Here is a 25898-nt window from a genome sequence, read left to right as displayed (position 1 = left end):
GGATAGTGGCTTACCGAGATTGTGGATTATCATACAGAGAAATCGCTAGTCGTGTTGGACGAAACCAAACAACTGTAATGCGGATATGTGACCGTTGGATGCAGGAGGGTACGACGGACCGACGTGGTCGATCGCATTCACCTCGGTGCACCACTGCACGTGCTGATAGGCAAATTGTGCGCATGGCAGTGACGGATCGCTCAGTGACATCCCGAACCGTAGCACAGCACATTGCGTCTGTAACGCATCATCCAGTGTCTGCGCGTGCCATTCGACGCCGTTTACAGCAGAGTGGTCTGTCCGCAAGACGTCCATTGCTTCGTCTACCATTGACGCAGAACCACAGACGTCTCCGTCGCCAATGGTGTGATGACAGACGGATGTGGACGGCAGAATGGAATGACGTTGTCTTTACTGACGAGGCACGCTTCTGTCTGCAGCACCACGATGGTCGGATTCGAGTGTGGAGACACCGTGGAGAGAGGATGCTGGACAGCTGCATTATGCGCCGCCACACTGGTCTTGCACCGGGTATTATGGTATGGGGCGGTATTGGATATTACTCTCGCACGCCTCTAGTACGCATCGCCGGTACTTTAAATAGCCGGCGCTACATATCCGAGGTGCTGGAGCCAGTTGTCCTTCCTTACCTTCAGGGCTCGGCCACAGCCATATTTCAACAGGATAATGCGCGACCACACGTGGCACCCATTGTCCAAAGGTTCTTCGTCAATAACCAGATTGAAGTGCTTCCCTGGCCGGCTCGCTCTCCGGATCTTTCGCCGATAGAAAACATGTGGTCCATGGTTGCTCAACGAGTGACCCAGATTACATCCCCAGCTGCCACACCAGATGATCTTTGGCAACGTGTGGAAGCTGCTTGGGCTGCTGCACCCCAGGAACACATCCAACGTCTCTTTGACTCAATGCCGAGACGTGTGGCAGCGGTGATCTCCAACAATGGCGGCTACTCTGGCTACTGATTCTGGCAGGAACCACATGTCACAGACGTCTGTAAACGTAATCATTTGATACTTGGTCAACATGTTACCTACAAAATAAATTTTGTTGTGCTACGTCTTGTCTTTCTTGGTGTTGCATTTACGGTGGCCAGCAGTGTACATGGGAACTTTAGAATGTGCACTCATGTTCAGAAAAAAAAAACATAGTACTTTGAACAACTAGAGACACGACGTTAACGTTCACAGGAGATGTACAGAAGTATGTTCTGTAGAAATGACTAGCATCTGAAACATATCGGCCTGCAGGTACAACGTCAACATCGATATAGTGGTGCAGCACCATTGGTAAGTAAAGCGTACATATGGCTGTTGTTGTCGCTGTAAGCCAAGATTTGAGCAGACGTGCTGGATGCCTCACAGTTGTATGTGCAAACTGTACCATGAAATTAGTGAGTTTCTTCAAGATGAAACATGGGTGGCCTACGTCACACCAGAATCAAAGCAACAGTCCATGGAATGGCGGCATTCAATTCACCCAGAAAAGTGAAGTTTAAGCAAACAATTTCTGCCCGGAAAATCATGAGCACAGTTTTTTGGGACAGAAAAGGAGTATTGCTTGTGGAATTTCTGCCTCGTAATGAGACAATCAGTGCAGCAGCTTACTGTAAGACACTGCACAATCTGCGCCGTTCAATTCAGAACAGAAGACGTGGCAAGTTGAGCAAGGGCATCGTTTTGCTGCAAGGCAATGCCCGTCCGCATGTGGAGAATCAGACCAAAGATCTCATCACATGTTTTCGATGGGAAACTCTAGATCACTCTCCGTACAGCCCCGATCTTGCGCCCAGTGACTATCATCTGTTCCTGCACTTGAAGAAACACCTGGGCGATCAGCGTCTTCAAGACGATGGCGATGTCAAAACAGTGGTGATGCAGTGGTTAACAAGTCAGGCGGCAGACGTCTATGAGGAGGGTATCCAAAAACTGGTACAACGTTATGACAAGTGCCTCAATATTGACGGAAATTATGAAGAAAGTAGTTTAAGGTACAGGTTTTTGTGTAAAGATAAAATTATTGAGGTATATTAGCATGTCTTTTTTTAAATTTCAAAAGGGTACTTACTTATAAAACACGCTTCGTACATAGTTTTTAAACAATAATTCAGGTTTTTCTTGGGAATCTCCTCGTAATGTTATTTCCTTATATGTTCCATAGATCACCTGAACGATTCTTTTATCTAAACGATCTGGAACGAGTCAGCATACAGGGGATCTATTCATGGTTATAGTTAATATTAATTAACACATTGTTTATTTTTAGTCCTACTGATGTAACTAAGCTTTTTTTGTGATACACATGATGACGTAAATATTCGCAGAAACCAGTATCATATGGAAACTGAGACCGACACGGAAATTCTGTAATTAGGTGTGGATTCAGGGATCTATTATCCTACAGAAACATCGTTTTTTTATGAGTGCAATTTTCGTAGCATTTAGCCTTTTTTTTTTTTTTCCTGTGCACTAGTCAACTCCTGTTGGGAGAAATAATGCTCCCATTTTCAGGGTGTCTCTCGAAACGCTTTCTCAACACATCTGTAAAACGCCTGGGATTTTTGGATGTTCATGGGCAACGTTCTACAGACGTGCTTAACCCACGCTTCACATGAAAAATTTTCACATCATCGGGTTGTTTCCCAAAACGGTTTGTTGAGACGTATGGGCGATAGAAAAAGGTTGTACGCTACGAGTTACAGGTTTTACTATTGTTCATTCATATATAAAAGATGTTGTTGTTGTTGTGGTCTTCAGTCCTGAGACTGGTTTGATGCAGCTCTCCATGCTATATCCTGTGCAAGCTTCTTCATCTCCCAGTACCTACTGCAACCTACATCCTTCTGAATCTGCTTGGTGTATTCATCTCTTGGTCTCCCTCTACGATTTTTACCCTCCACGCTGCCCTCCAATACTAAATTGGTGATCCCTTGATGCCTCAAAACATGTCCTACCAACCGATCCCTTCTTCTAGTCAAGTTGTGCCACAAACTCCTCTTCTCCCCAATTCTACTCAATACCTCCTCATTACCCATTTAATCTTCAGCATTCTTCTGTAGCATCACATTTCGAAAGCTTCTGTTCTTTTCTTGTCCAAAGTATTTATCGTCCATGATTCCATGCATGGCTACACTCCACACAAATACTTTCAGTAACGACTTCCTGGCACTTAAATCTATACTCGATGTTCACAAATTTCTCTTCTTCAGAAACGCTTTCCTTGCCATTGCCAGTCTACATTTTACATCCTCTCTACTTCGACAATCATCAGTTATTTTCCTCCCCAAATAGCGAAACTCTTTTACTACTTCAAGTGTCTGATTTACTAATCTATTTCCCTCCGCATCACCCCACTTAATTCGACTACATTCCGTTATCCTCGTTTTATTTTTGTTGATATTCATCTTATATCCTCCTTTCAAGTCGCTGTCCATTCTGTTCAAATGGCTCTGAGCACTATTGGACTTAACTTCTGAGGTCATCAGTCCCCTAGAACTTAGAACTACTTAAACCTAACTGACCTAAGGACATTACATACACCCATGCCCAAGGCAGTATTCGTACCTGCGACCGCAGCGGTCGCGCGGTTCCAGACTGTAGGGCCTAGAACTGCTCGGCCACGCTGGCTGGCTGGGAGGGTACAGATGAGACCTTGGAACATGTGTCAGGACTCGTGACAACACGAAGTGGAAAAACTGCGCATCGGTGGTAGGCCATTCATCACGAAGGATGGTCGGTGCAGCGCGTGATAAATCAGCTGCGCCCCCCCCCCTCCTCCCCTCAAATCGCCCTCCTAGGTGAGCGATCATCCACCAGTGGCGCAGGGGGTGGACAGCGGTTAGCAGCGATGAGAGATGAGATGCCCCCCCCCCCCTGTACGGCCTCAGAGGCGTGTCTTCCCCCTCCCTATTCCCCTACCCCCCACCACCACCACTGTGGTGCTGTGTCCTGTCTCGGTTCTGGAACATCCAGCAGGGCAAAACTGCTCTACAGGAATCAACCGGAATTTGCGATGCTAGAGGTCAAGTTTGACAAGTACCGCAAAGGCGACGTCACTTACTGTTCCGTATTTGAGTTTAACATCTTTATACAGCCATTCGACGTCATATTTTCGTTGGATGTCGTATTTTTGAGAGAATTTTGTTTTTAACTCTGCTGTGTAGGACAAAAAACATACGACGTTTTCTGTTCAGCAGGAATTCTGATACTCTGTCAGTTTACCAGTCTTGTTCCTTTACAGCGGCTGTCTAACGTCAGCAATATAGTATTCGCAGTCAACGATAAATATTTACCAAAGTCCAGATACATATGCTTGTGTCAAAGACTTTAGATCAATTCTTTGACAGTGTAGTAGCATGAAACTTTTAGCAAAGGTGCTTGATGAAAGGTCCGTCCTGATAGTTGAGTGGTTAGTGCGGCAGTCTGTCACGCCAAGAGGCCCGGGTCCGATTCCCGGCTGGGTTGGAGATTTTCTCCGCTCAGGGACTGGGTGTTGTATTGTACTAATTATCATTTCATCATCACCAATCGAAGGCAATGGGAAACCACCACTGGAATCACTTCCCTAGATACTCATGCGGTGGACATCTCTGATGACGCTTACCCCAAGACAAGACCTGCCGTAAGGCAGAACACAAAGTTTAAGTTTTTTTAAGTTTTGATAAAAGTTAGAGTGAGGCCATTGGTTATGTGTTGCTTCGCTTTGTTTTGTGCATTTTATAAAATGAAAAATTATATTCGGTGCGTGGCTACCAGCCAGTGATCATTGCAAAGTATGGAAAATACGAAATTATTCTACATTTGTTTGTGTGGTCATCTTCCACAACAGCTATTAGCATCTGATATTGTAGGTTATCTGTCTTGAGCTGACTGCAGTCTAATTCAAAAGAATTACACCAGGTGCGTTTCGCTTGTATTTGCAAAGCATCTTCTGTGGTATTCTGTAAATTGGGTACACAAGTTTGTACTTTTTTTGTTGTTTTGGGTTAAAAACAGCGTTTTCTTTATAAAGTTGGTCTGCAAGCTACTTATGGTGTTTCTTTACAGAATCTGCTCCTTCACTTCTTGCTAGCAGTGGTTGGTGTCGACTGACTTCATTTCACTTCTGCTCTTGGTAGTTTTTGGCATTTTGCGTTATTTTCTGCGCTGCATTATTTACAACTGAGTTTCTTAACTGTTTTTCATTCACCACTGCCATAGTGTTTATGCCTATTCGTTTGTGTTCGTTCACATTGTGTGTGTTTCCAACCTTTTGTGTGTGTGTGTGTGTGTGAGTTAGTGAAATTGTCTTGTATGTAGGGAGAGAAACGAGAGGATTTTTTTTTTTTTTGCAAGTGGGGTGGGGGGAGAGGAAAAACAGGGATGGCCTGGACAGTAATTATGGGATAGATATGGGAGGAAATGGTAGTGGTAAATGGAGCCTGTGGTTGTACTGTATTTGTATTTATAATATTATATTAAGTGGTCAATCAATTTAAAGAGTGGACGGCTGCTGTAGCCGAGCGGTTCTAGGCGCTTCAGTCTGGAACCGCGCGACCGCTACGGTCGCAGGTTCGAATCCTGCCTCGAGCATGGATGTGTGTGATGTCGTTAGGTTATTTAGCTTTAAGTAGTTCTAAGTTCTAGGGGACCTATGACCTCAGCTGTTAAGTCCCATAGGGCTCAGACCCATTTTGAATTTAAAGAGCGGTTTGCCAAGTTGATCTGATCATTTATGAATAGTTTCTATTCTGTTATGTTTTTTTGGATGTGGTAGTTTTCTTGTAAGGTGAGGAGGTGTTTTTTGTTGTTGTTTATCCATATGATTTCTATGTCTATGTCTCTGGTTGTAATTTCATGTTGATGTTGGTGTATGTGTTCTGCAAAAGTTGAATGATTTGTCCTATGCTTCCATGCTCTTACATGTTCTTTGTATCTGATGTCAAATATCCTTCTGGTTTGACCTATGTATTTTCCATCACATGTATTGCATTTCAGTTGGTATATTCCTGATTTACGATACAGATCAGTTTTTCCTATTGTTTTTGGGAAGTATTTCTGAATTGAGTTGTTGGTTTGGTGTGCTATTTTTACGCCTTGCTTTTTGAAAATATTGGATATTGTGTGTGTGTATTTGTGGTTGTATGTCATTGGGTACCATCTTTTACTTTCTGTTTCTTTCACACTTTGTGTTGTTTCTATTCTTGTATTTTGTGTATTTGTTTGTGTGTGGTTTTGTCCTTGTGTTGGTGACAGTTGGGTGTTTGTTCTTTTTTGTTTCTTGATTTTCTTGTTCAGCTTTGTTACTAAGTTCTCTCTGTATCCGTTGTTTGTGGCTATTTGTATTATAATATTCATTTCTTTTTTGTAATTGTCTGTATCTCATGGCACTGTGTTTAGTCCATGGAGCAAGTATTTAAGTGCTACCTGCTTTTTCAGAATTGGGGTGTTGTGTCTCATGTATAATTGTGTCTGTTGTTGTCGGTCTTCGGTATATGGCAAATGTGTGCTGGTTGTTTTGAAACTTTATGGTGATGTCCAAGAAATTCAAGTGTTTATTTTGTTCTTTCTCTACTGTAAAATGTATATTATCTTGAACACAATTTATGTCTGTGTGTAACTGGTCAATTTTACTGTTTGGTTCATCTACCAGGCGCAAGATGTCATCCATATATCTGAACATTTCGAGCTTCTCCACTCGCTGTCTGCCCACAGTCGATTCCATTTATGTCTTTCCCAGACATGAGATCGCCACTGATATATGCTATTTTTGACAGTTTGGCATCCGTTTAATAGCTCCAGTGAAGTAGCTTCTTGAAATATGTTTCACAAAATCTTTGACAAAGCATGCATTTGTGTCGGCCAGCTGGTAACACCACATTGCTGACGTCACACAGACATGCAGGTAGGCCTGTGTCTATTGTAGGCCTTGTAGTCCACATTCAAAACTACATGTTGTACTAGGATATAAGTTTCCAGGTACACTTAGTGGTATGTGTGTGTGTGTGTGTGTGTGTGTGTGTGTGTATACGTACATATACATCTATACATACACACACACACACACACACACACATATATATATATATATATATATATATATATATATATATATATATATATATATATATATATATACTACACCCATCTGCATTACAAATACAGTTAGCTGTAAGGAAATAATCAATTAAAATATTTTGCCTAATACTGCAGTTCTCATGCATAGACAGCAATCATGTAGTGAGTGATAAACTTTTCTCCTTTCAGGAAATGGATTCACTAACTGTGAATAAATACTACTGTCAGCGGCCTGTGACAAATGAAAATCTGAGCCAGAGTAGGACTCGAACCCAAATTACCATTTGTCACCTTAACAACTACGACTATGCGAACACGCCCCCTGTATCAGTCCAAAACTCCGCCACAATCCAAATTCTGGCACATTCGTGAACCTAAGCATACGAAGACTTTGATATTATTATCAAACCCATTTTTCGTCCCCCGTCACAATGTGATGCAGAAATCTCTTCCGTTATTGCCTCTGAAACAACCGTTCACAAACGCCGTTCAACGTTTGTTTGTTACAGGTCACACGGGACCCAAGTTCCTTCTTTCTGAATCATACCCATAGCCTTGAGACGTTTTGAAATGGCTTGCTGTATCACGCCCACTAATTGTGCCAATTCCTCTTGAATTGACCCGAGTCTTCACTCAGCAATGTCTCCACTTCTACATCTTCGAAAACATTCTCTCTTCCACCACTATTCCGGTCTACGACGTTAAAATCACCGTTCTTGAAGCGTTGAAACCACTCACGACACGTTCTTTCACTAATAGTGTCCCTACCATACATACCTGAGAGCATTCGATGAGACTCAGCCGCTGTTTTTTTAATATTGAAACAAAACAGTAACACCTCCCGCAAATGACGAGAATTAGGCTCGTAAACTGGCCTTTAAATCAAGAACAACTTTATGATGCAGACATAAGTCGACTGATGTTTGAACGAAGTTATGTTGACGGAAGTCCAAGCTAACTGCCTGACGTCTGCGATCTGTTACTTTCGACCGCTACTTACCGTATATATATATATATATATATATATATATATATATATATATATATATATATATATATATATATATATATACTACTGGCCATTAAAACTGCTACACCGCGAAGATGACGTGCTACAGATGCGAAAGGTAACGGACAGGAAGAAGATGCTGTGATTTGCAAATGATTAGTTTTCCAGAGCATTCACACAAGGTTGACGCCGGTGGTGACACCTACAACGTGCTGACATGAGGAAAGTTTCCAACCGATTTCTCATACAGAAAACAGCAGTTGTCCGGCGTTGCCTAGTGAAACGTTGTTTGTGATGCCTCGCGTAAGGAGGAGAAATGCGTACCATCACGTTTCGGACTTTGATAAAGATCGCTTTGTAGCCTATCGCGATTGCGGTTTATCGTATGGCGACATTGCTGCTCGTGTTGGTCGAAATCCAATGACTGTTAGTAGAATATGGAATCGGTGGGTTCAGGAGGGTAATACGGAACGCCGGGTTGGATCCCAACGGCCTCGTATCACTAGCAGTCGAAATGACAGGCATCTTATCCGTATGGCTGTAACGGATCGTGCAGCCATGTCTCGATCCCTGAGTCAACAGATGGGGACGTTTTCAAGACAACAACCATCTGTGCACGAACAGTTCGACGATGCTTGCAGCAGCATGGACTATCAGCTCGGAGACCGTGGCTGCTGTTACCCTTGACGCTGCATCACAGCACCTGGGAGCACGAATGGCAAAACGTCATTTTTTCGGATGAAACCAGGTTCCGTTTACAGCATCATGATGATCGCATCCGTGTTTGGCGTCATCGTGGTTAACGCACATTGGAAGCGTCTATTCGTCATCGCCATACTGGCGTATCACCCGGCGTGATGGTATGGGGTGCCATTGGTTACACGTCTCGGTCACCTCTTGTTCGCATTGACGGAACTTTGAACAGTGGACGTTACATTTTAGATGTGTTACGACCCGAGGCTCTACCCTTCATCCGATCCCTGCGAAACCCTACATATCAGCAGGATAATGCACGACCGCATGTTGCAGGTCCTGTACGGGCCTTAGTGGATACAGAAAATGTTCGACTGCTGCCCTGGCCAGCACATTCTCCAGATCTCTCACCAACTGAAAACGTCTGGTCAATGGTGGCCTAGCAACTGGCTCGTCACAATACGCCGGTCACAACACTTGATGAACTGTGGTATCGTGTTGAAGCTGCATGGGCAGCTGTACCTGCACGCGCCATCCAAGCTCTGTTTGTCTCAATGCTCAGGCGTATCAAGGCCGTTATTACGGCCAGAGATGGTTGTTGTGTGTGCTGTTTTCTCAGGATCTATGCACTTAAATTGCGTGAAAATGTAATCACATATCAGTTCTAGTACAATTTATTTGTCCAATGAATACCTGTTTATCATCTGCATTTCTTCTTGGTGTAGCTATTTTAAAGGCCAGTAGTATATATATATATATATATATATATATATATATATATATATATAGAGAGAGAGAGAGAGAGAGAGAGAGAGAGAGAGAGAGAGGGTGGGGGGGTGGTCCAAAAAAATGTATCCACTGTTTAAAAGTCCATAATTAGCAAACTAATTGACAGAGTTGTCTCATCTTTGGTAGTGTAATAGTTTGTAGTTCCGGCAATCGCCGCAGAAGCGTTGTATTGTGTTGTTTTTGTTTTGTCAGATGACAGTGTTTTGTTCTTAGTTGCACCCAGTTACTCGAGTAAACATGGCTGGCGCAAGGCTTATATTCAATGAGCTTCAGAAACTTCAGACATCCATTTTACCTGCCATCCGAGACTTGTATGGAGACGGAAGAGTTTGCCTTCAACGAGATGGTGCCCCAGAACACTACCAAAATCGTGTTAGGGCGTATCTCGACGAAAATCTACCAGGAAGATGGACAGGCCGTAGAGGTGCTGTGGAGTATCCAACACGTTCCCCAGACCGAACTCCTCTGGACTTTTATCTGTGCGGAACACTGGAGGTCGTCGTTTATCGAAAAAGCCACGAACTTTTGATGAACTTTGAGAATCCATCGTACATTCATGTGCAAATATCCAACTGAAATCGTTGCAGTCAGTAGTAGTTCGTGCTGCAGTTCGGCGGCATCGTTTGTTTGTGGATGTTAATAGTGACCATTTCGAACACCTATAGTGATATCTTTAAGTTGGACTTTCAGCTACACTTTCACCAAAAATGAGACAACTCCGTGAAATAGTTTGCAAGTTACGGACTCTTAAACAGTGGATACATTTTTTTGGACCCATCATATCTGGCTGCTAAACTCTTTTCATTCAAAATGTTTTCAGAAGATTTTTCTTTGTGTAACATTATTTCTAACTGTTGCAGTTTTGTTACTAGGCTTTTCTGTGTGGAGTACACTTAGGCTGTTGTGGATGTCTTATTATACTTCTATCAGAGAGTGTAAAGGACTTGGACGAGCAGCTGAACTTCAGCAAAAGTAAATGAAGGGTAAACAGAATGTTGTTCAGCTAGATTAGGAGATACTGATCGACCGAGAACAGGAGGTGCGCGCCCTGCAGAGCTGACATTGGCCGGTGTTTCTTTACAGCTTACGGCGTGCGGTTGGCGAGTGCGCAGACACCCGGCCTCGTGACTGGGGAGTTCCGGACCCTGTGGCTGAGCTGGGAGCGGGGTCTGCTCTCTCTGGGCCGGGGTTCGCACCTCCACCAGGGCCCGCTGCTCAGCTGGCGCGCGCCCACGGACAGCCTGGCCATCTCGCACATCGGACTATCCGCACCCTGGGGAACTCCAGCAGAATTCAGGTCAGTGCGAAGCACCGCACCAGCAAACACCTGTGTGTCTCACACCTACAGGGATCACATACCAACACCAACACCTTGAACATTAACCACCATCACCAACATATACCACAGAACCACCAATATCTACCCATCAGCGCCACCAGCATCATCAATATTCTCCTCCACGACCAGTGTCAGCAACAACAGCAACATCAAATGGTTCAAATGGCTCTGAGCACTATGGGACTTAACTAACCTAAGGACATCACCCAAGGCAGGATTCGAACTTGCGACCGTAGCGGTCGCGCGGTTGCAGACTGAAGCGCCTAGAACCGCTCGGCCACTGCGGCCGGCAACAACAACATCACCAACATGTCAAGCACACTGTGATATTTTCATCAGATGTGTCATGTTGCATTCCGATCACTTTTTATTCACAGTTATTGGTGCCCCGTGTGGGATATTGTATAGCATGTTAAGAGAAGGAACGTCTGCCATAACCTCAGTCTGCAAGCATTTAACAAGAAAAATATCATCAGATTTAAAAGTCAATAAAATTCTAATGCGTTTGAGGTCGCATTGTCAACTACAAAATTCCGACGTTTCGGCGACTATTGCAACACGCCTTCCTCAGGGTGTATTGCTAACTGCTGAATGAGCACTAGTTTCGCTACTTATATACTATGCAGTAGTGCTCTCATTGGATATGAGGGTGAGGAGGAAGGGTATTTTATAGTTAACAATTCGGCCTCATACCCAGAACAGTTTTATTGACTGTGACAACGGCCGCGGAAGCCTACGTCTACAAATTTAAAAGTGTTCACAATTTAGTAACCCAAAACACAAATGAAGTCTCTGTAATCATAAAGGGATGCGAGGCTGACATATAAATTAATACTAAATACCATTTAGTAATAATAATTACCTGTTGATAGTGGTGTACAGCAGGGATGTGTGTCAGCTCCTACTCTGTTTGGGATCTTCTTTTCTCTTCTGCTGAGATCTGCCTTTGAATACTAGGTTTGATGTGAATCTTTTCAACATTGCCCTCCTCATGGCCAATGTCAAAGTAAATGCGGGTGTTATTGGTGACTTTTTATACGCAGATGATACAGCTCTGGTAGCAAACAAAGGAGATGAGCTGCAGTTTGTAATTAATAAATTATTACGTGCATGTGAAAAATTTGGTCTTTCCATCAGTCTCCAAAAGCCTAAGATCATGATGCAGTACATTACTAACCTTCCACCTAGCAGCATTTAGGGCAGTTCTTTCCAAGTAGCATGGTTTTACCTGTGGATATACGTAGTAAGTGGGTAATTTCCCCAATCCCCACAAAAAAAAGTTAAAAATATTAAGTGTCATGTAATATTTTGTGTGATGTAATATCTTGTATGGACACCTTTTATTAACCTTACACATTCCACATCATTACGAAGTGTCGCATTCATGTACTAATCTAATCTAATCTAATCTACTGGCGATCTACCCGTAGCAACTTGGTTCAAATGGCTTTGAGCACTATGGGACCGGGTTTCTGTGGTCATCAGTCCCCTAGAACTTAGAACTACTTAAACCTAACTAACCTAAGAACAACACACACATCCATGCCCGAGGCAGGATTCGAACCTGCGACCACAGCGGTCGCGCGGTTCCAGACTGTAGCGCCTAGAACCGCTCGGCCACTCCGGCCGGCTGTAGCAACTTGCAATGGACGCTGAGATTACTGACAGAATCGCTAAAGAATATCATGGCTAGAATGAAAAATATACTGTGGAACAATAGACTGCTCATAATAAAGATTAAATTGCAAGAATACAACGCTTCTATTTTCAGCATGCTGCTCTACAGCTGTGAGACATGGGCAACTCGTGCTAAGCAAGAATCTCGACTGAACAGCTTTCATCTCCCCTGTTTCCAGAGGATCCTCCATATCTCTTGGAGAGACAGAGTACCCAACACTCAAGTCTTACAACTCGCAACAATAACCAGCATTCACGCACTCCTGAGCCACCGACGTCTAAGGTAGCTAGCACAAGTCAGGCACATGGATGGTGAACGAATTCAGAAAAACTGCGGTACAGGGAACTGCAGGATTGTGTGAGCCCACTGAGAAGGACGTCTGCAAGAGAGACATTGTCATGAACACGCCCTACTATGCTGGGAAAGTTATCTCCATAAGGACACCGTTACGGCGTGGCTAATGGCTGTACAGTACATTTGTAGAGCTGGTCATGATGTCTCCTTTGTTGATGCTGCTGAGTCTGCGTTGTCCATGTGGCTTCTCGTTGTCTAGGCGAGGATTCCTTTGCCGCTCTGGGTCCAAGAAAAGGTGCGAGTTTTTTTAACTAACACTGGACTACCGAAATCATGACGCAGTATTCCACGGTTTATTTGTAACAAAAACACATATTTATTGCCAAAAATTGAAAACAGCTACACTCAACCGTGGCCAACACTCAAGTGGCCGAAAACCTGTTATAGACCAAAGACCACGGTCATAAGCTACAAACAACATACAGTTTCAATATTGATTATTGATCGCAACACCTAACCTAGTATTATATTAAGTAAATGCTTTTTAACACAACTATAGTGTATGTGTGGTGTCACCGCCAGACACCACACTTGCTAGGTGGTAGCTTAAATCGGCCGCGGTCCATTAGTACATGTCGGACCCGCGTGTCGCCACTGTGTGATCGCAGACCGAGCGCCATCATAAGGCAGGTCTCGAGAGACTGACTAGCACTCGCCCAGTTGTACGACGACGTTGCTAGCGACTATACTGACGAAGCCTTTGCTCTCATTTGCCGAGAGACAGTTAGAATAGCCTTCAGCTAAGTTAATGGCTACGACTTAGCAAGGCGCCAATTGTAGCAGTGCATGTATCTTACGAGTCTCATTTGTATAGTCAAGAGAGATGTACCAAAGGAAGGATTAAAAGTTAAGTATATTCCAAAGCTACGTATTTTCTTTATAGCAGTCGTAACTTATCCTGTTCCAGACTTGACGCCAGTCGGCGTGTGTGTACGCGTGCAAATCGGCTTCCTTCTCAGTGTGGCGTAGCGAGCTTGTTACGCCATAACAGTATGATATAACAAAATTAGGTCTATTTGTCAGTTCCATTACAACATGACCAAGGCTAGTATTAATTCAAGTCGCTGATCAAATACTGCTGACGACCGTGTGAAATGGTGACTAACTTTGCGAAGTGGGGTCAAACTTTCAGAGGACGAATGCACTCAAGAACAAGTCAGGAAGCGGACAAAATGAAAGGGAAAACGGCTTTTGTATGAAATCCCTCACGTTTCACGTGCCCAAATTGCACTAGGAGCTACTACTCTAGAGTGGGACTTTTCAGCCACAGAAAATGTTGCAGATTCTGAACCACGTTATTCTTCAAGGATGGACAGATGCCACATATAATAACTGTGGATTGTGTTCTGAAACTGACACCCATAACACTTTCTAAACATATGCAAAGCTCTGTTTAAACATTTAATGATATCACTCTTAGACACAGTGGAGCCGTGGTCTCCAGATGTGTCAGACATTGGTTGATTTGGGGGAGGGGATCAACCAGTGAGGTCATCAGTCCCATTGGGTTAGGGAAGAATGGGGAAGCAAGTCAGCTGTGCCTTTTCACAGGAACCATCCCGGCATTTGCGTGAAACGATTTACGGAAATTACAGGAAACCTAAATCATGATGGCTGGATGCAGGTTTGAACCGTTACCCTCCTGAATACAAGTCCACTGTGCTAACCACTGCGCCACCTCTCTCGGTGTGCCAGAGGTAAGGAAGAATGTAGTCACACTGGGGCCTCGGCTAGTTGCAGAATATTAATTGTATAGTTTCAGCTCTAAACAGTCCACTCTGTTATACAGGGTGTAACGAGTATAAGTGCAGATACACACAACTGGCCGTTAAAATTGCTACACCAAGAAGAAATGCAGATGATAAACGGGTATTCATTGGACAAATATATTATACTAGAACTGACATGTGATTACATTTTCATGCAATTTGGGTGCAGAGATCCTGAGATAGGAGTACCCAGAACAACCACCTCAGGCGGCAATAACGGCTTTGATACGCCTGGGCATCGAGTCAAACAGAGCTCGGATGGCGCGTACAGGTACAGCTGCCCATGCAGCTTCGTCACGATACCACATTTCAAGAGTAGTGACTGGCGTATTGTGACGAGCCAGTTGCTCGGCCACCATTGACCAGATGTTTTCAGTTGGTGAGAGATCTGGAGAATGTGCTGGCCAGGGCAGCAGTCGAACATTATCTGTATCCAGAAAGGCCGATAGAGGACCTGCAACATGCGGTCGTGCATTATCCTGCTGATATGTAGTGTTTCGTAGGGATCGAATGAAGGGTAGAGCCACGAGTCGTAACACATCCGAAATGTAACGTCCACTGTTCAAAGTGCCGTCAATGCGAACAAGAGGTGACAGAGACGTGTAACCAATGGCACCCCATACCATCACGCTGGGTGATAAGCCAGTATGGCGATGACGAATACACGCTTCCAGTGTGCGTCCACCGCGATGTTGCCAAACACGGATGCGACCATCATGGTGCTGTAAACAGAACCGGATTCGTCCGAAAAAATGACGTTTTGCCGTTCGTGCACCGAGGTTCGTCGTTGAGGACACAATCGCAGGCGCTGCTGCCTGTGATGCCGCGTCAAGGGTAACCGCAGCCGTTGTCTCTGAGCTGATTGTCCGTGCTGCTGCATACGTCGTCGAACTGTTTGTGCAGATGGTTGTTCTCTTGCAAACGTCCCCATCTGTTGACTCAGGGATTGAGACGTGGCTGCACGATCCGTTCCAGCCATGCGGATAAGATGCCTGTCATCTCGACTGCCAGTGATACGAGGCCGTTGGGATCCAGCACGGCGTTCCGTATTACCCTCCTGAACCCACCGACTCCATATTCTACTAACAGTCACTGGATTTCGACCAACGCGAGCAGCAATGTCGCCATACGATAAACCGCAATCGCGATAGGCTACAAAGCGATCTTTATCAAAGTCGGAAACGTGATGGTACGCATTTCTCCTCCTTACGCGAGGCATCACAACAACGTTTCACCAGGCAACGCCGGACAACTGCTGTTTGTGTATGAGAAATCGGTTGGAAACTTTCCTCATGTCAGCACGTTGTAGGTGTCGCCACCGGCGTCAACCTTGTGTGAATGCTCTGGAAAGCTAATCATTTGCATATCACAGCATCTTCTTCCTGTCGGTTAAATTTCGCGTCTGTAGCACGTCATCTTCGTGGTGTAGCAATTTTAATGGCCAGTTCTGTATTTACATGTGATACCTAAATATATACACAGATCAGTGTGTTGGTTACTTTTTCTCTGCATCTTCACACAAACACTTCAGAAACTTTACGAATTGATGTTTTTTACACGGTCGTACTGCAACACTAAGTGGACTACACCTTATCCACCACCTGACTTCCCCCCCATGGGAAACTAAACATTAATGCTTTACTCTTGTCACATGTACTTGGAGCTACTAAGCAATCTAAAAACATAGTTCTCCTAATAGCTACAACTCTTTGGCTGAAAATGAAGTACATGCTGATGTAATGTTGTTCAGATCACTGTTCTCAGCCACCAATAAAAATACCTACACTTACATCTGTTACACCCAACAGTCAAGCAAAGAGAAATTCATGTCATTTCTGTGATATAACGATGCCGATTCCTACTGCATTGTGCTTGTTCATCAACACTAAATTGACTTCAGCACTGGAAGCTATGCTGAATCCAAATGTGATATTCAATGAATGTTTTGTAGTGAGTTAGATTGGATACGTGTTTCTCCAACCTGACACTGAGTCCATACACAGTTTTGAAGTCACTGTACCCATACACAGTTCAAAATCGTCACAGGCTTCATATGGCAGGTGACAATAAACACTGTTCTGCTGCAACTTCACAGTAAAGTGTCGACAGGTATGTGAAATAGTATACATGGTCCTACTGTTTAATAAATCAGCCAGTGGTGAATAAATAAATCAGGGTCATCAATGGAAAATGTACACTCCTGGAAATGGAAAAAAGAACACATTGACACCGGTGTGTCAGACCCACCATACTTGCTCCGGACACTGCGAGAGGGCTGTACAAGCAATGATCACACGCACGGCACAGCGGACACACCAGGAACCGCGGTGTTGGCCGTCGAATGGCGCTAGCTGCGCAGCATTTGTGCACCGCCGCCGTCAGTGTCAGCCAGTTTGCCGTGGCATACGGAGCTCCATTGCAGTCTTTAACACTGGTAGCATGCCGCGACAGCGTGGACGTGAACCGTATGTGCAGTTGACGGACTTTGAGCGAGGGCGTATAGTGGGCATGCGGGAGGCCGGGTGGACGTACCGCCGAATTGCTCAACACGTGGGGCGTGAGGTCTCCACAGTACATCGATGTTGTCGCCAGTGGTCGGCGGAAGGTGCACGTGCCCGTCGACCTGGGACCGGACCGCAGCGACGCACGGATGCACGCCAAGACCGTAGGATCCTACGCAGTGCCGTAGGCGACCGCACCGCCACTTCCCAGCAAATTAGGGACACTGTTGCTCCTGGGGAATCGGCGAGGACCATTCGCAACCGTCTCCATGAAGCTGGGCTACGGTCCCGCACACCGTTAGGCCGTCTTCCGCTCACGCCCCAACATCGTGCAGCCCGCCTCCAGTGGTGTCGCGACGGGCATGAATGGAGGGACGAATGGAGACGTGTCTTCTTCAGCGATGAGAGTCGCTTCTGTCTTGGTGCCAATGATGGTCGTATGCGTATTTGGCGCCGTGCAGGTGAGCGCCACAATCAGGACTGCATACGACCGAGGCACACAGGGCCAACACCCGGCATCATGGTGTGGGGAGCGATCTGCTACACTGGCCGTACACCACTGGTGATCGTCGAGGGGACACTGAATAGTGCACGGTACATCCAAACCGTCATCGAACCCATCGTTCTACCATTCCTAGACTCGCAAGGGAACTTGCTGTTCCAACAGGACAATGCACGTCCGCATGTATCCCGTGCCACCCAACGTGCTCTAGAAGGTGTAACTGAAGTACCCTGGCCAGCACGATCTCCGGATCTGTCCCCCATTGAGTATGTTTGGGACTGGATGAAGCGTCGTCTCACGCGGTCTGCACGTCCAGCACGAACGCTGGTCCAACTGAGGCGCCAGGTGGAAATGGCATGGCAAGCCGTTCCACAGGACTACATCCAGCATCTCTACGATTGTCTCCATGGGAGAATAGCAGCCTGCATTGCTGCGAAAGGTGGATATACACTGTACTAGTGCCGACATTGTGCATGCTCTGTTGCCTGTGTGTATGTGCCTGTGGTTCTGTCAGTGTGATCATGTGATGTATCTGACCCCAGGAATGTGTCAATAAAGTTTCCCGTTCCTGGGACAATGAATTCACAGTGTTCTTATTTCAATTTCCAGGAGTGTATTAGGGAACGAAGAAGGCGTCTTTAATGTTACGGGGACTATGCCGAAAGTTTTTACCAGCCCGTAAACCGTAAGGCGGAGGACAATGGGGTTGTTTTCATTCGAAAGAGCGATGTTTTTCGACCTTGGGACGTGTGCGCGCAGCCCCTGGCTAGCGGTGATCCCCCTACAGCGCGGTAAGAAAGCACAGGCAGTGCTGAGTCAGAGACGGTGCAGGATGGAGCTGTCGCGCCGCAACTTTCACGCCATGATTTTTTACGACTATAAAAGGGTTTAAGTGCCGAAGAATGCCATTCTTCTTTGCTGCGTGTTTTTGGTGAAGCTTCCCCTTCTAGGGCCACACAGTTGGAAATTGGTTTCGCGAGTTTTCTAGGGGTCAGCACTCAATTGAACATGAACCTCGTCCCTGGGTCGGCCAGCAACAGCTGTGACTCCTGAAAACATTGATGCTGTGAGGAAAATGATCAAAGAAGATCCACATCTTACATTTTGCGACATTGAAGGGACCCTAAATATTGGATCAACATCAGCACAGACCATCGTTCATTGTTACTTAGGCCTTACTAAGAGATGTGCCCGTTGGGTGCCACATTCCCTGACAGGAAGCCAAAAGGAGGAGAGAGTGGACTGGTGTCGTTTCATGCTCGAAAAATTCAATGGAGGGAAGTCCCAAGACACCTACAATGTCGTCACAGGTGATGAAACGTGGGTCTACCATTATGACCCTGAAACGGAGAGACAGTCTTCTGTGTGGTGCTCTCCAGCGGAGGAACCACCCACAAAAGTTCGACGAAGTCGGAACTCTGTAAAAAAATATTGTGGCAACTTTTTTCACAAAGATCGTTCTCACCTCTGTGACCTTGGACACACGTCGTAGAGTCAGTGCTGAATGGTTCATGAACGATTGTCTTCCAAAAGTCGTCGCCACATGGAAGTCACAGCATCCAAAGTCCAAGAGTGGGCACCTTCTGCTGCATAACGACAATGCATCTGCACGCAGGGCTGCCAAAACGATGGACTTTCTGGAGAAGGAAAAAGTGCAAGTGTTACCCCATCCCCCCCTATTCACCTGACCTGGCCCCCTGTGACTACTTTCTGTCCCCTAAGACTAAGGAAAAAATTCGAAGGCAGCGGTTTTCATCAGATGAAGAGGCCATTGCAGCGTACGATAGTGCACTAAGTGATGTCCCAAAAGAAGCTTGGACTGACACATTTTATAAGTGGTTTCGGAGAATGGAAAAATGTATACATGCTAATGGACAGTATTTTGAAAAGTTGTAAACGTTTCTTTGCAAATAATTTCTTTCACACATTCTGCCAAAAACTTTCGGCATAGCCCTCATACTATGTACTAGGAGCTTTAGACATGGCATCCAGTAAACAGGGAGAGAATAGTATCAGGAATGTTACAACACCCGCTATTGAAGATCAAATTCCAAAGTCTCACGACCGTTACCAACACAAATAACATCATCCCAGCCAAGGTGAACATCACCGTAAGTAACGGCACAATCAGAAACTTATCCAAAATTACCACCAACAAAGCAGCAACGGTATAACTCCAAGCAGTAGTAGTTCACATCAGTAGATTCACAACCAACACTAGCACTACCTCCCACAAAAGAAATACTAGTGTCACTAGAATAAACACTACCACTGCCATCAAAAGCACACCCACTAATCTACAAAAATTAAGACCTCTGCCACCAAGACCTCTTTTCTAGATATGTCGTGAAGACTTCACGCTTTCTGGCTTTATGCTGGGCGTCATTAGCGCTGAGAAGTTAAGGGGCTCCGGAAAGGCTCAAAATCATGAAAAGTTCAATTTTTACTTTTTTGCGTTTTCTGAATCTGCAGACTATTACCTTTTAATAGATATATAATTTATTCAATTCCGAAGACTACAACTATTTTTAAATTTTTTTTGAAATGTGTTCTACATGGGCGTGACCCACTGTGGCGCTGTTAAACTTGTTAAACTGCTGTCAAATGGTGTTATTATTAACGTCCGTGTTCATCAGGTACATTTTAGTGACGTGAGATAAAGTATGTGTTGTGACTAACCTGTGATGGTTCAATATATATCGCTGGTGTGATTGTCGATTGTTTCATGTTTATTTACTCTGTCGTTATCTCGAAAATATTCGTAATTAATTCTGTTTCTTGAGTCTCTGTATTGTTGAAGTATAATAATGAGTAAAAGTCATTAGAAATCCTCTGAAGGCTTTTAAGAAAAGGAGAGATGTTGGAAAGCCAAAGGTATGTGTTATTACTGTAAACAATAAAGACGATAACCAAGTGAGTGAACCTAACCTCTCAAGTACACCTGCCCATAGCAGTCAAAGTGGGAAAGAAAATACTTCACAGAAGAAGCTTGGTTCAATGAGTGAAAACTATGAATGTTTTATGGGCGAATCGGATGTGAATGAAATGTTTGATATGTCGGTTCTCAAAGGAATTTTTTCAAACTGTGTAAGATGTATTCATTGTAGTGAAGTTGGTCTGGAACTCTCCATAATAAAGCACGTAGGACTTGCTAGTGAAATACAACTGAAATGTGATAAGTGTTCATACATGACCACCTTTTGGAACAGTGTTGCAGTAACTGCAACTGAAGAAAATGATAGCAAAATCTACGAACACAACAACGAGCGATGCTTGCTTTAGACAAGGAACGCCTTCGGGCTGCAGACCTGTAAAGAGTCTAGAAATACAAGCAAGAGTAAACAGGAGAAGGAACAAGAGGAAGCTGGAGGAGGAGTTTGCAGAGGATGAAAATAATCCATCCTATGGACCTGGAATGCACTAAAAAGTTAATCCAATCTTTGTCGCTCGATTCCCAAAACTTTTATTTTCTCATACTAATTACATGTTTTCTAAGGATCTTCCAAACATATTTGTTTCAAACTTTCAGTAAATGTTACACAGTACCTTCTGCATAATTTAACACAGCCTTTTTCCAAAAAACTGTATATTTTTGAATATATAAATAAAAAATTGCAAAAAAAATGTTGTGAATTTTCATTACAATTGAAAAAAAATCATCTTTAATAACTGAACTAAAATTTTGTAAAATCCCTGTGTTAAGTTGTAGCCCATATTTCAATAAATAATCTGTAAAAAGTTCAACTTCCTACCTCAAATAATTTGTGAGGAAAGATGTAATTTATAAGCGTTATTTTAACATTGCAAGTATAGGGCGTTCCGGAGCCCCTTAACGCTATCAAAATATCAGAGACCCTTCCTCCAAGAGTAACCAATGCGGCAATCTGTGTTCAACTCACGATTTCACTGATCTCATTTTCTTTGCGCCATCAGTCTCCTGACTGGTTTGACACACTTCTCCTCTCCACAACCTTCTCTCATGTGATAAAGTTTTCGTCTTATAACAGCACCTGCACACAACAGTTTCAGCCACTTGTTGGACGCATTGTGGCCCATGTCTTCCTCTACAGTTTTTGCCTCCTACGACTCAGTCTCATACCATCGAAGTTATTTCCTGACGTCTTTACACGTCCTATCATCATGACCCTTCTTCTTGTCGATGTATTCCACATCTTCCTCTCTTTGCTAATCCTCCAGACCACTAGTTCACCTAGCTCCCAGCATCCTTCTATATCACCACAGACTCTTAGCTGCCCTTTACTGGCTGACACTATGTCCTACTACACTCCGTATGAGTTTACAATGCTAGGCAAAAAATTTAGCATCCAGAACAGGAGGAGGAATCGAAATGAAACTTCACTGGTTGAGAGCGAATATGGTGTTATTGCCATGATGACAATATCCATTCAGATTTGCTAACTGGAATACTCTCTTTCAAATTCTGAAGGTGGCAGGGGTAAAATACAGGGAGCGAAAGGCTATTTACAATTTGTACAGAAAGCAGATGGCAGTTATAAGAGTCGAGGGGCATGAAAGGGAAGCAGTGGTTGGGAAAGGAGTGAGACAGGGTTGTAGCCTCTCCCCGATGTTATTCAATCTGTATATTGAGCAAGCAGTAAAGGAAACAAAAGAAAAATTCGGAGTCGGTATTAAAATTCATGGAGCAGAAGTAAAAACTTTGAGGTTCGCCGATGACATTGTAATTCTGTCAGAGACAGCAAAGGACTTGGAAGAGCAGTTGAACGGAATGGACAGTGTCTTGAAAGGAGGATATAAGATGAACATCAACAAAAGCAAAACGAGGGTAATGGAATGTAGTCAAATTAAATCGGGTGATGCTGAGGGGATTAGATTGGGAAATGAGACACAAAGTAGTAAAGGAGTTTTGCTATTTAGGGAGTAAAATAACTGATGATGGTCGAAGTAGAGAGGATATAAAATGTAGACTGGCAATGGCAAGGAAATCGTTTCTGAAGAAGAGAAATTTGTTAACATAGAGTATAGATTTAAGTGTCAGGAAGTCGTTTCTGAAAGTATTTGTATGGAGTGTAGCCATGAATGGAAGTGAAACATGGACGATAACCAGTTTGGACAAGAAGAGAATAGAAGCTTTCGAAATGTGGTGCTACAGAAGTATGCTGAAGATAAGGTGGGTAGATCACGTAACTAATGAGGAGGTATTGAATAGGATTGGGGAGAAGAGAAGTTTGTGGCACAACTTGACTAGAAGAAGGGATCGGTTGGTAGGACATGTTTTGTGGCATCAAGGGATCACAAATTTAGCATTGGAGGGCAGCGTGGAGGCTAAAACTCGTAGAGGGAGACCAAGAGATGAATACACTAAACAGACTCAGAAGGATGTAGGCTGCAGTAGGTACTGGGAGATGAAGAAGCTTGCACAGGATAGAGTAGCATGGAGAGCTGCATCAAACCAGTCTCAGGACTGAAGACCACAACAACAACAGACAAAAAATTTTAGCATCCAGAACAGGAGGAGGAATCGAAATGAAACTTAACTGGTTGAGAGCGAATGTGGTGTTATTGCCATGATTACAATATCCATTCAAACTTGGTAGTATGGGCCCACTTATTAGCAGCATGACTTTGCACCCTGCCTGGCCAGGATGCATGCACTTATTTGGTTGGAATGGTGTCATAAGGACGTTCGATTCTCTCCTGAGGCTAGCTGGCCCACAACTGCTGTAACTGGTCGTTGATATCCTCGATATTGGAACTGGGATGGAGTTTTCGTTCTAGTTGTTTCTGGTCATTTGCTGGCCATGGCAGTAATTCAACATCACGCACATGTACCATGGATGGACGATCATTGCCCTCTTGGAGTACATTACCACAATACATTAGGGCTAGCCCATGCGGACGCTAAGTATTTGTGACACATTGTTGTGCCCCAATCCCTACCACCTGTGACGTGAAGTCTTACTCAATGGCTCCCCACATCGTGGTATCAGGAGTAACGCTGCAATGCCTCTCCAAATCAATGAAGAGAATAGCTCTCCCCAGCCTGTCACCATACTAGCCAACAGTTTTCGTCCTGGACAGTTCACCACTGTGCACAATATGACACCATTCATCAAACGTTCTGCTTCCTGGTCATGACACAGCTCCAAACTCACTCTATGTGTTGTGGTGTTAGTGGCAGTCTACACATCAGATGGTAATTACCTGTTCTTACTGCCACTAGTGTCGGAGCTCAAAATGGCTCAAATGGCTCTGAGGACTATGGGACTTAACTTCTGAGGTCATCAGTCCCCTAGAACTTAGAACTACTTAAACCTAACTAACCTAAGGACATCACACACATCCATGCCCGAGGCAGAATTCGAACCTGCGACCGCAGCGGTCGCGCGGCTCCAGACTGTAGCGGCTAGAACCGCTCGGCCACTCCGGCCGGCCAGTGTCGGAGCAATGGTGCAAGGTAACACGAAATGTCACAGGGAGTCAATTATTTGTTCTCGTATGGCAGGTGCAGATGCGGAGGGGTAGAATGTGCCTGGTGTACAAAGGTATTCTTCTGTTGTGGTGGTCAGACATGGTCACCTGCAACATCAAGTCCAACATTAGGCCACTAACACGTCTGTATGCAGACAATTATAGATATTCTACGATTCGATCAGCCAGGCAAATGGAGACCCACAGTGATGCCCCTTTCAGACTCTGTGCAGTGATGCCTTCTCACATAAGTATGTGGCATCTTCCAGCCACCGGCAGAAGTGGCCGAGCGCTTCTAGGCGCTACAGTCTGGAACCGCGCGACCGCTACAATCGCAGGTTCGAATCCTGCCTCGGGCATGGATGTGTCTGATGTCCTTAGGTTAGCTCTAAGTTCTGGGGACTGATGACCTCAGAAGTTAAGTCCCATAGTGCTCAGAGCCATTTCTCCCAGCCCTTCACAGTGATCACCGAACATTTGATTCTGTTCGCATCCCTTATATACTGCTAGAACTGACGGCATCAGTAAACACAAACAATGCTAATGGACTCTAGAGGCCACTCTACTTGTCACATGGAGTTGCCACTCAATCATTTACACTCCTTCCCATGATGTGTATGCATACAACGTTACACTGACATCCGACCGTGTTTTCTTGGTGCTCCATTTTTTAGTCAGGCAGTGTATGTTGTGCACTGTACATAAAAATTCCCCAGAGAAATATCCACTAGGTATATGATGTCCCACACACGTATGTGGGTGTCTGTGCTTGGTGAATGGCCCCCAGCTGTTGTGGTCAACGTAATGCAGTGTCTTTCACAGATGTTTTCGACACAGTGAGTGTGTATGGTGGTGTCGTGTTTCAGGCTGTGGAACTACAATGAAGAAGCGGGCTTCTCGCAGGTGCTGCACCTGGACGTGCCCCAGCCAGTGGTCCCTGGTTCAGAACAGGGCTCCCTGTCTGTAGCTGGTGGACTGGCACTACCATCGTCTGCCGCTTCGTGGCTCCACCCGGCCCAGCATGCCACCGACATTGGCGAAGCCAGCAGGTGACGTATCTGTTAGCAACTACACTGCACAGTGACTTGTAGAAATAGCTCTAACCTCTGGTGTCACAACCAGCAACGTGATGGGGGACTGGAAATCAGGTATTTAGAGCTAGGTATCCACCAGTTGAAAACAGGTACATCAGCGCTGCATCCAGCCCAGTGTGCCATCGACGCTGGACAAGCCAGCAGGTGATTTACACTGATGAGCCTTTACAGCCATCTTTGGAACCCAATACAGCAGCAATTCAGAGTGTCATCGATTCGACAACTCATTGGCATGTTTATGAGGCACATCACACAAGATGTCTACGTAACGGTTCTGTTAATTTCAAGCCAGTGGTTTGTGCAAACAGAGGTGGCGCATGTCATCAGAGATATGTTCCACCAGGTTCAGAGAAGGTGAATTTGGTGGGCAAAACATCAATGTGAGTTCACTGTCATGCTTCTGAACCCACAGTAGTAGTATTCTGCCCTTGTGAGATGTCCAGTTATCCTCCTGGAAGATGCCATCACCATCAGGGAAGACATCAGTCATGGAGGAATGCAGGTGGTCCACAGTAATATTTACATATTTCACAGCTGTCGTGGTGCCCTCCATTACTACCACAACTCCAATGAATGCTCAGGTAAATGTCGCCCATAGTATAATAAAAATAATAATATTAATGTCATATGGCCAAAGGTCTGATGCA

At 44.6% G+C, this 25898-nt stretch overlaps 1 protein-coding gene across 1 annotated transcript in view; it reads left to right on the top strand.

Annotated features, from left to right (window-relative positions):
- LOC126214956 (C3 and PZP-like alpha-2-macroglobulin domain-containing protein 8) overlaps positions 1-25898 on the top strand; it is an 877403-nt gene that overhangs the window by 729483 nt on the left and 122022 nt on the right. Inside the window, exons 18-19 of the mRNA XM_049941592.1 lie at positions 10648-10861; positions 25024-25206. Coding sequence (XP_049797549.1) covers positions 10648-10861; positions 25024-25206 — 397 coding nt within the window. The remainder of the gene's footprint in view (positions 1-10647; positions 10862-25023; positions 25207-25898) is intronic.

The sequence above is a fragment of the Schistocerca nitens genome, chromosome 12 (assembly GCF_023898315.1).
Source record: "Schistocerca nitens isolate TAMUIC-IGC-003100 chromosome 12, iqSchNite1.1, whole genome shotgun sequence".
Lineage (NCBI taxonomy): Eukaryota > Metazoa > Arthropoda > Insecta > Orthoptera > Acrididae > Schistocerca > Schistocerca nitens.
Note: the sequence above shows the minus strand (reverse complement) of the source record. Positions and strands in the feature narration are given on the sequence as shown.